At 38.9% G+C, this 11,224-nt stretch overlaps 1 protein-coding gene across 1 annotated transcript in view; it reads right to left on the reverse strand.

Annotated features, from left to right (window-relative positions):
* Positions 1 to 509: 509 nt before the first annotated feature.
* INSC (INSC spindle orientation adaptor protein) overlaps positions 510 to 11,224 on the reverse strand; it is an 88,991-nt gene continuing 78,276 nt past the window's right edge. The window contains exons 10-13 of the mRNA XM_070935164.1: positions 7,605 to 7,671; positions 5,630 to 5,785; positions 3,986 to 4,062; positions 510 to 638 (exon numbers count right to left, since the gene is read on the reverse strand). Of these exons, the coding sequence (XP_070791265.1) occupies positions 510 to 638; positions 3,986 to 4,062; positions 5,630 to 5,785; positions 7,605 to 7,671 (429 nt within the window). The remainder of the gene's footprint in view (positions 639 to 3,985; positions 4,063 to 5,629; positions 5,786 to 7,604; positions 7,672 to 11,224) is intronic.

Here is an 11,224-nt window from a genome sequence, read left to right on the forward strand (position 1 = left end):
TGAATTCATGGTATAAAATGCCACTTCGCACCATGCTATGTGAACCTATCCCTTGTTTATATATTAGTTTTCTATTTTCTCTAAAAAATATTCCAACAATTTTCCACAGTTGGCAAAGTCCCAAAAGATATTTAAAAAGAAGTATGAAATCTGTTTATAGCTCCACACAGTTATGGGTTACCAATCCCTGCCCCTTGCTTGCCTTCCATCTCTTAATCACACTGCGGTTTCCACCCCAAAAATAAATCACTGATGACTGATATCAAATCATGAGTGGAGAATGAGTGGGGAAGTGGACCTATCTCCCATTCTGTATAATTTATTTATTTATTTTATTTAAATTATTATGTTTATATTGTGCAAACCTAGAAGAGGTAGAGACAATTTTTCATAGGGATCAGAAATGTGAAATGGCATTTTTTCCTATGTTAACTCTTATAATAAATTAATCATAAGCAGTTAATCAGTTACCCAGTCGTGAATAACATTAATAATAAAGTTACATTGGTTTAAACAAAGCTTTCTTCCATATTGGTACAAAGCAGGAAGGAATCCACAAGCCTGGGCTTCACCAACTGCTGGAAATCTGATTCTTGAAGACCATCAGGGCTCATCACAGCTAACCGTCGTAAAGCTGCCTATGAGAAAATGTGATGACACTTTTAAAATGTTAATGATAATTAGAATGAACCCTGCTTTAGACAATGCTATATAAATCTATTTGAGAACAGACTCATATTCTGAAGTTCAGTGAAAGTTCCTTGTGCTGTTTACCTCCCAGTGAAGGCTAAATCTAGTGCTATTCATATAGTAGCTCGGTCAGTTGGTTCACTTGAATTAATTAGAAATGGGCAGCAATTGTTTATGAGAATCCAGAAGGCAGGGGAGGAAAGGGCTTATCTCTGAGTTCCTCAACTTTGCCCCCCACGGAATGCTGCCCTTCCCTAACAACATTTGTTTGCTTGTTTTAAATGTAATTGCTAATACAAATGTTATTTTAATTAAATAAATTAAAAGGATTACTTTTTTTCACAAAAGAGAACTTTTCAAATCACTTGGGTCCTGCAGGTCATAAATGTTACCTTTATTTGTATCTACTAGATTCATTTATATAGATCATATCTTGCAGAGGTGGTATTCAGAAGATTCTGACCAGTTCTGGAGAACAGGAAGCAAATTTTGAGTAGTTCGGAGAACTGGTAAATACCACCTCTGACTGGCCCCGCCCCCATCTATTCTCTACCCGCGAGTCCCAGCTGATTGGGAAGAAATGGAGATTTTGCAGTAACCTTCCCCTGGAGTGGGTTGGGAATGGAGATTTCCCCTGCCATGCCTCAGCAAGCCACACCATGCCCATCAAGCCACACCCACAGAACCGGTAATAAAAAAAATTGAATCCCACCACTTATATCTTGTTGAGACCCTCTTCATAGAGTTTGAGAGGTAGGATTGATCAGGATATTTTTTGGTGCCTTAGGCAAAGAAAAGATCCACAATTACCATAACAATGACCAAACCTCCAGGTACATCTTACTTCCAAATTAGTAATTTTCTAGCATTTTCCAGTAACTGAAGCTATCAAGCACCTTAACTCAGGCAGGAAAGTCAAATGGTGGCACAGTCAAGAGCATTAGTGACCCAGTGGTTAGAATACAGAATTGCAGGCTAGCTCTGTCCACAGCCTGGAATTTGATCCTGATGGGCTTAAGGTTGATTCAGCCTTCCATTCTTCAAAGGTCGGTAAAATGAGAGCCCAGATTGTTGGGGGCAATATGCTGATGTTGTAAACTACTCAGAGAGTGCTGTAAAGCACTATAGAGTAGTATTTAAATCTAAGTGCTATTACTACTGTTATTGCCAAATGGTACATTAAGGTTGGTCTTCCAGCATTTCCTGACATCCCTACATATTCAGGTGAGGCAACTGTCCAATAGGAGAGCCAGATCTGACAGGCGGACATGCTATTTCATGATTCATAATCTCTTTTCCTTTTTATGCTACTTCCTACAAGAAAGTTAATGAAGAATAGATTTATATTGGAGCAGGCCAACATAATGCTTAGAATCTGCCTGCTTTCCCTTCTGAACTAAAGTCATCATTGCACCTCCATTCTTTTTACAGCCAATATATTTAAAGGTAAAGGTAAAAGTTCCCCTCGCAAATATGTGCTAGTCGTTCCCAACTCTAGGGGGTGGTGCTCATCTCTGTTTCAAAGCTGAAGAGCCAGCGATGTCCGAAGACGTGGTCATGTGGCCAGCATGACTAAATGCCAAAGGCTCACGGAACGCTGTTACCTTCCCACCAAAGGTGATCCCTATTTTTCTACTTGCATTTTTTACGTGCTTTCGAACTCCTAGGTTGGCAGAAGCTGGGAAAAGTAACGGGAGCTCACTCCATTATGTGGCACTAGGGATTCGAACCGCTGAACTGCCGATCTTTCGATTGACGAGTTCAGCATCTTAGCCACTGAGCCATCATGTCCATCTCTTTAAATATATTTATATATATATATAATGTATTTAGGAACCCCCATAAAGTAACTTCAGCCTATCCCTCACTTGGGTTGCATTAATTATGTGTCAGCATTGTCTACAGCAACAATTCTATACTTCAAATTCCTTGGCTTAATGATGGAATGGAAAATGGCTTGTTCTCAGTAAACGAACAAGCAAACAAACTGAATCATTTAAAGAAAGGAATACAATTTCAAAATTTAAACCATGTTATATAAAGGTGTTCCATGCCCCAAACCCCCAATGCATTTTCTAGTAGAAGGCAGTTTTGTTTCTAGAGACTTTGTGCCAATGAAGGATTCTGAAGGTGAATCATGGATTTATAATGTGACTTTAGGCAAGCCTAAAATTAAGATAAAAATTATTTGTGTGCAATTATTAATATATAACTGCTTTTATTTTGATGGATGTCTGCAAGTTTATAACATTACAAATAATAAATCATCTGATTTCCAGCCATGTGGAGACAAAAAAATTGAATGCAAATCTCTTTTGCAGAAACAAATATTGCTTACTTATCTTCATTAAAATAAGGCAGCTGTTACAGAAATTATTTTACCATATTATGAGATGGGAAGTTGCAGAAGGCTAGATATCCCTTGTAGCAATCAGACAAAATATATTTTCATTGAAAAGAAAATGATCTCAGACTACTAAGCTTTAAGATTTTAACTTTGAAAACCTCCATTACTGATACTCTCCAGAAGGAATATTTGTCTAAAATGGACAGGTTTTAACGGACAGAAAAGAGCCAGATCACAATAAAACTTGTAGATGCAACTTAGGATGTCAAATGTGCTCAAAAGATTAGTATCTGATGTTATGAAATATATGTTTGCTTCATTGGTAACCACAATAAAGTTTATTTTCTCTTTTTAAAAAACTTATATGTCCCTGTGGAAAATAACTGAGGAGAAGGGGATCAATAGACAGAGGAAAATATTTTGCTGGCAAATACTCTTGCAACAGCTGACATTATGGAATTGAATATATTCCTTTACAGATAAATTCTGTTCCTGTCTGTTGCAGATCTGATCTGGATAGCTAAAGAATCTTCTCAATAGTGAGGGATGTGAATCAGAAGGCTGAAATCTGGCAAGATTAGCTCTCCTACCCTTCCAGCCAATAGGAACTCTTAATGATGAATGTCTGACCAGCAGAATAAAATGAAAGAAAAGAGGGAACAATCAGAGGTGAGCTTCACATAATTTAACAACCGGTTCGCCCAGAATCGAAAATGTGAGCGCTCGTGCACATGCGCGCTGCATCAAAAACACAGCGATCGTATAGGACTGGATAGCTTCGCTCATGTGCCTTGCCACATGCATGCTGCATCAAAAACATGGCGATTGTATAAGATGGAATAGGGCGGGGGCAGGGGGACGGGCCAAGCCACTGGCTGTAACTACTGATTCGCCCAAACTGATCTGAACTGGCTGAATCCCACCCTGGGAACAATTAGATGCCCTTACCAGACAAGCAACAAGAACAGAATCACTCTTATTTCTTTCACCTGGAGACCTGCAAAGTTGTATGAGACGTGGAATACCTAAAAATGATTTGAAAAGAACATTGATTAACAATTTATTCTGTGTGTCATATTTTCTAGATCGGGGTGGGCAACTGTGGCCCTTTTACAACCTGTAGACTTCAATTCCCAGAATTCCTGAGCCAGCTTGGCTGTCTCAGGAATTCTGGGAGTTGAAGTCCACAGGTTGTAAAAGGACCACAGTTGCTCACCCCTGTTCTAGATTTATCCATTTCAGTCAAAATGTTGTAATGCTATAAAAAGTGACGCTTAGAAAAAGCTGGAAAGAAAAAAAAACCCACTTCTTTTTACATAGCACAAAATATAAACACTAAAAGAATTCATAGTTCTCTTTGCAAAGCCAGTAAATCTTTATCCAGGCATATCAGACTTAATTTATTCAATGATGAATGCCATTTTAAGGGATTCCTTTTTTCCTTTCTCTAGAAGAGTCCCATTCACACCTTTGAAAGCTAGTACTGAGTTTTCTGTGAACAATATTGTATCATTTTGTTGGACATATGGCTTAGCATGTACAAGTGCATTGTCATGAGCAGTTTCATATAGGTAGTCCCAGGGGTGAAATTAAAAAAGTTCCCCTACTGGTTCTGTGGGCATAGCTTGTTGGGGGGAGGTCATATGACTGGGTGGGTGTGGCCAATTCGACATCACTCACATCGAGGGGGTTCCTCACCGGCCCTTCCCTTCCCAGCCACTCCTTGTCGCGAATGGCAGAAAAATGGGAGGGGAATATTCCTGCCTACCATCCTTCCCTCAGTCTGTGATGAGATTGAGGAATGGATGACAGGCAGGAAAATCCCCTTCCTCATTTTCCTGCCTTTCACGAAAATGGCTCCATTCTAGCTGCTTCCCCCCCATCCCCCTCCCTCCTGGGGACTACCTTAAAAGGGACAGGCTGCAGCAGCTCCGTTGTGAATGGAAGGAGAAAAGTTAGCATTCTCTCTGCTGCATTTAATGTTGAATTCTGTGGAATATCGGTGAACTGATGCCCATAATCTCTAGCAGTTCGCCCAAACCAGTCCGAACCGGTAGGATTTCACCCCTGGGTAGTCGTCAAAGTTACAAGGACCTCCCCAGGACTGCTTATGATGGCTGCCCCTGACCCTAACTGCTTTTTAGGTGCTTGGCAATTGGCTGTATTTTGGCCATTTGCAGCATCCAGTGGTCATGTGACCAGGTTTAACAGGTTTTTTGCTGAAAAATGGGATTTATTTTCTACAAAATCAGTCCATAGCAAACAATTGGTTCGCTTAATGACCACCACAAAAAAGGTTGTAAAATTAGGTTGGCCACAGGACAACTTTATGATTGTCACAACTTACAACCATAATGGGCAAGCTCCATTACAGTCATAAATCAAGGATTATCTGTACTGCTAACTGAACTTCAAGCTGCCAGTTGGGGCAATCATTGGTTGATTCGTAAAACAGAAATCTTTTAAAAAATAAATGACCAGTACTGGAAAATAGATTGGTTCTTAGTTGACATGCAATGGAGAAAAGTACCATTCAGCCAACACTGGTCTAAATAATGTCCCTTTGATGTATCAAATCATTTAAATACGTACAGTTGAGTTTTATGGCTGAATTAGCTACTTCAGGATCACGGCTAAGCCGAGCAAGTGTCACGGCGGCTTTTTGTTGAACTTGTTCACAAGCAGTTCTTTCGGGTGAATTCCCAAATGGTGATTTTTCAGACAGCATTTCCATTAAAACTTGAATACCTACAAAAGCGTAAAATATTGCTGTCAATTACCCAAGAACACATTAAAAAGAATTGTTGGTACAAACGTTATAGTTGAAGAGGAAGCAATACATAAACCAAGCCAGCATAATTGCAGGAGACAAAGCTAAATCCCTAATCCCCAATCCTCATCCTTGCTCTGTCAAATTCTGCCTAAAGGTATAATCTCCCATCATTATTCGAAATATAAAAAGGAGAAATGGTAATTTTAAGAAAGTAATTTACTTAAGCAGCATAGATTTAGCTGCTTCTACTGCCAATCCTCTACTACGGGATGAGAATGGCATTTCCCTTTTAGGAAAGGATGACTTCCACCACTAATGTCACAAGCCAGAGGTGAAAAACATCCATCCAATAGCATGGATGGTAGTTCTGACAAATGGCTACAACTTTAGTGTAATTATTTGTCAGAACTCATCCCCTCCTTCACTTGCCACTTTTTCTAGCCACAAAATCATCTCTTCCAGACTAGAACAGAAGCAGGGGTGAAATCTAAAATTTGTTACTACCGGTTCTGTGGGCGTGGCTTGGTGGTGGTGGGGTATTGTGACTGGGTGAGCGTGGCCAACTTTTTTTTTTTTACTTTTAAAAGCATTTTTTCTACAACCTTAAGAGGTTGCAGAAAAAAATGCTTTGAAAAGCCTCTGACGATCCCAGATGAGCCACACGATCATCAGAGGCTTTTTTATTTTTACTTTTAAAAGCATTTTTTCGGCCAAAGAGGTTGTAGAAAAAATGCTTTTAAAAGTAAAAAAAACAGCCTCTGATGATTGCGCGGCTCAGCTGGGCATGGGGGAGCACAGGGATTTTTGCTACCGGTTCTCCGAACCACCCACCACCATCGCTACCGGATTGGGCGATCTGGTCCGAACCGGGAGCATTTCACCCCTGAACAGAAGTCAGGCAAAGGGGAGATACAGTTCTTTACTGCAGTTGATCCCTGGTTTGGAAACCTGGATAAGCCCTAGTTGCTGACAGTCCAACAACAGCAAGCTGCTTCTCTCTGCTATTTCATCAGGCAACAATTACAAAGAGATGGTCTACTGTTGCCAGGGCAATTTTTGGGTGTAAGAGAGCACTTAAACCTTAACAAGAACACTAAATCTATATTCAAAAGCAGCTTGAACGACAGTATATGAAGAATTCAACAGTAAAGCAGTAGAGAGAGATGGCTCCCTCTCTGTTTCTTCACTGGCACGTTTCCCAAAATAGGGAGGTATAACAATATCATCATTCCATGTATCTGAAATAGAAAAAAGGCCATGATTTTGAAATTGCAGGGTCCTGCCCAGTGGTGGGTTTCAAAAATTTTTACTACTGGTTCTGTGGGCATGGCTTGGTGAGCATGGCAGGGGAAGGATACTGTAAAATCTCCATTCCCACCCCACTCCAGGGGAAGGATACTGCAAAAGCCCATTTCCTCCCGATCAGCTGGGACTTGGGAGGCAGAGAATAGATGGGGGTGGGGACAGTCAGAATTTTTACTACCGGTTCTCCGAACTACTCAAAATTTCCACTACCAGTTCTCCAGAACTGGTCAGAACCTGCTGAAACCCACCTCTGGTCCTGTCTGTAGGTATTTCAGAAAGAAAATGGCATAAACTTGAATCCTTACAAGGTCAAGATTCCGAGATTTGAAAATGTGAAAATGCAGAATTTTAGTCTCAAAAAAAGATACATTTAGATCTTTAGTAATCCTGGTGTATAGCATTATATTAAATGCTGTCTAGCTGAAGGATCCTTTTCAGTTTTGTTTTCAAATGTGTAAATCTTTTGTGTGTTTGTCAAAATATACGTACCATTTTGTTGGATTATTTCTGAAGCACACTGGTCCAGCACAGACAGGTTTGCTAATACAGTTACAATCTAAATTAAAAAGAGGCAATGGTTTCAAAATTTACATTATACAACTGTTATTATAATGACTTATAAATCATTGATCAGCTACTTGGGAAATTACTTCTCCGCTTAGACCCATTGTTTTTATTGCCATCGCAAGAAAGCTCCTATTCTTATTGTGATTTTCCCATGACCTGTAATTGTGCAAGTAGGATGGGCCTCTGTTGGACACAAATGCAGGAAATCACTGTGTTCAAAGTTTTCATGAAGCTACAGATATTTTATTTTAAAAACTGTAGGCAGGGATAGGCAACCAAAATCCTGTGTGGTGGTCTTCTCTTCAGGTCCATGTTTTCCCCAGCATTTCACTGGGAAATCTTCAGGCAAAAAATGGTTGAATCTTAATACAAATATAAAAATCTCAGACTGGGAAATGTGATACACCTATTTTATGTGAAGACATTTTTAAAAGGATGAAAAAAATTGTGTCACCCACTTAAATGACATACTGTAACTGCATCATTGCCATACTTTCTGCAGCTCTCAAAGACTAAAAATATTAATATCAGCAGAACAACCATAAAAATAGTGGCCTTGGCTCCTATGTTGGAGGCTGAATTTTGTTTTGTTTTCCTCTACTTAAATTTCTGTAATACTCAAATCAGAAATTTCTGCAGAAGGGGTAGGGATAGATATTTTAGTTAGTTAGTTAGTTAGTTAGTTAGTTAGTTAGTTAGTTAGTTAGTTAGTTTTATATTCCGCCTATTCGCCCATGGCGGCTCAAGGCAGCTTACAGAATATAAAACCACATATGTCAATATGGCAGTTTCAATTATGCAATCATGACTATCATTATAACTTTGCTTATCTTTTGCAGGTACTCCTGGTTCATATAACCCTTTCAACATGAGCAACATATAAATATGGGAGGGGGGGTTGTTTTGTTTTTAGTACTTGGACAAGACATCCTGTTGCCCAAAATAGAAGACACTCTTATCAGAAACCTTTATGAATAGAAGGAAATGGAGGAACCTCTTTTGCTGATTTCTCTTCAACTTCTTCCACTTCCCCCTAAACTAACTTCCTGTTGAAGAGTCTTGTGAAACACCATAGAATATGAATGGTAGAGAGAAAACTAGAGAAAACAAAGAGGATTAGAAAACTGATGTCCTTCCTGCTTCTGTTCATGGAGACCTTTCTTGAAAAATCTACCAGGAATAGAAGAACAATACTAACCCAAGAACCAGAGAATGTGGAGTTCTGGATTTTTTTTCACTGCCCACTGCATTGACACATTAAATAAATGATAAATAGTGTTACAAAGGCATGATTTATACATTCAAAAAGGTAAGACCTTATACATAATCAAATGGAGATAAATACAGATATGCTGCTGTAAGAAAACTGTTCACAAGATGTCTATGGAGATTCTTACTCATCCAGGTCATGGTTGTCTCCAAAATTCTTTTTTTTTTCAAGAGGCAATTGGGCTTTCTTGTTTTTCTTTGAAGATGTTTTGCTTCTCATCCAAGAAGCTTCTTCAGCTCTGACTGGATGGTGGGGAATGGTAGGATTTATATTTATATTACATCCAGTCAGAGCTGAAAAAGCTTCTTGGGTGAGAAGCAAACTGTCTTCAAAGAAAAACAAGAAAGTCCAATTGCCTCTTGAAAAAGCACCTTTGGGATGTTCACAAGATGGAAACACTTGTATAAAGCCAGACTCTATTTTTTGAGTTCAACCAAACCAGCTTCAGTAATAGATACAATACACCAAAGACAAGTTGTCTTCTCTTTGGCTTTCTTTTCCAATTGCCTCCTTCCTAGGGCTGAGAGAAATATATACTTGATATATCAAAAGTCAGGCCCCATAGACTAATAAGAAAATATGTTTTATTAGTTAATTGATCTTTTTTTTTCAGAAAAGTTGTTACTGTACTTAGGGAAGTTCAAAGCTGTCTCAGTACTGTAAATAACTTAAATAGTGGTTTATTTCATCTACATTCGCCCATTCCGTTTCCTTAATATAATTCATTCTTTTTCATATATGAAATATATAGCTTGTCTTTCTTTCACCAGAGTAACTTAATATACATGGCAAACCATTCCTCTTATTTTCCTTAGAACAAAACTGTGTAAGGTAGGTTAGGTAATGAGAAAATGATTTTCCAAAGTTATCCAGTGATTCCTGAGGATGGACTTGGATATATATGGCCCTGGTCCTACTTTAACATGACCATGCTACTTGTTCCAAATTTTCCTTCTTCAGTCTATATGTATACATCAGTTTTTGACTCCTTCTGACTACCTGGACTGGTTCCTGAAGTTTTCTTGGCAAGTTTTCTTGAAGGTGATTTACCCTCACTTGCTTCCTAGATCTTGGAGACAGGGATTGGCCCAAAGTCACCCAGCAGGTTCTGTGCCTAAGGTATGACTATATTGGCTCCTCATTAGTTTAAGTCTTTCTTTAATTGAAACTACCAACATGAGGTATGATAGTCTCCAGTGTCCAAATATTCCCATAATGAATTACTTGGCAATCCTAAAAGGTAAAGGTAAAGGTTCCCTTCGCACATATGTGCTAGTCATTCCCGACTCTAGGGGGTGGTGCTCATCTCCGTTTCAAAGCCAAAGAGCCAGCACTCTCCGAAGATATCTCTATGGTCATGTGGCCGGCATGACTAAATGCCAAAGGCGCATGGAACGCTGTTACCTTCCCACCAAAGGTGGTCCCTATTTTTATACTTGCATTTTTTACATGCTTTCGAACTGCTAGGTTGGCAGAAGCTGGGACAAGTAACGGGAGCTCACCCCATTACACAGCACTAGGGATTCGAACCACTGAACTGCCAACTTTTCGATCAACAAGCTCAGCGTCTTAGCCTAGACTTGCCTATTTAGACTTGCCTATTGTTCGAATTTCAAAATACCTCGATCTAAGAACCCACTTTACCCTCAATTAATTCCTTAGAATTTTTGTTTTTATCATTTTGTTAGAATGTTTAAGCAGCATTCATTGTGCTTAAGGGTTATTAGGTTGTTGTTTTTTTTGTCAGTCACAGTACATTCAAAAGCCTCTGATTAATCTATTCTTTGCACTCTGAAATGTTCTGCTTCATTTGGGTTTGGGTTTTTCTGAGAAACAAATATGCAATGACAATACAATAGTCTACAAGAACAATTTTAGTGAACGATAAGCAAAAGTTTTAGTAACCAGGTCTCCAATCAACCATATTATAAGTTTTAGTGCCCAGAATAAAGAAAAACACACAATGTCTTTTCTACAGCAAGAAGATATAAGATTGCAGAGGTTTCTTTTGTTTTTAGCTGATGCTGCACATAAAAAGAGTATTTTTCAAAGTGTTTGCAAAAAGAGGTGGAAGCAGCATGGAGAAAATTAAGGAAAAGACCAGAAATAGAGGAGGGATATGGGATATGAGAAGCACGAGAGAAGAGATCTCAGTAAAGCATTTGAAAATGAGGAAATATTGCTTTTTCCCCCCATAGAAGCACACTTCTGCAGAAAACTGGAGAAAAAGACTTAAATGTGGGAAATAATAACTGAGAATTGAAAATGACAA

The sequence above is a fragment of the Pituophis catenifer genome, unplaced genomic scaffold (assembly GCF_029215685.1).
Source record: "Pituophis catenifer annectens isolate HBS135680 unplaced genomic scaffold, rPitCat1.0.hap2 SCAF_1, whole genome shotgun sequence".
In the NCBI taxonomy this organism is placed as follows: Eukaryota; Metazoa; Chordata; class Lepidosauria; order Squamata; family Colubridae; genus Pituophis; species Pituophis catenifer.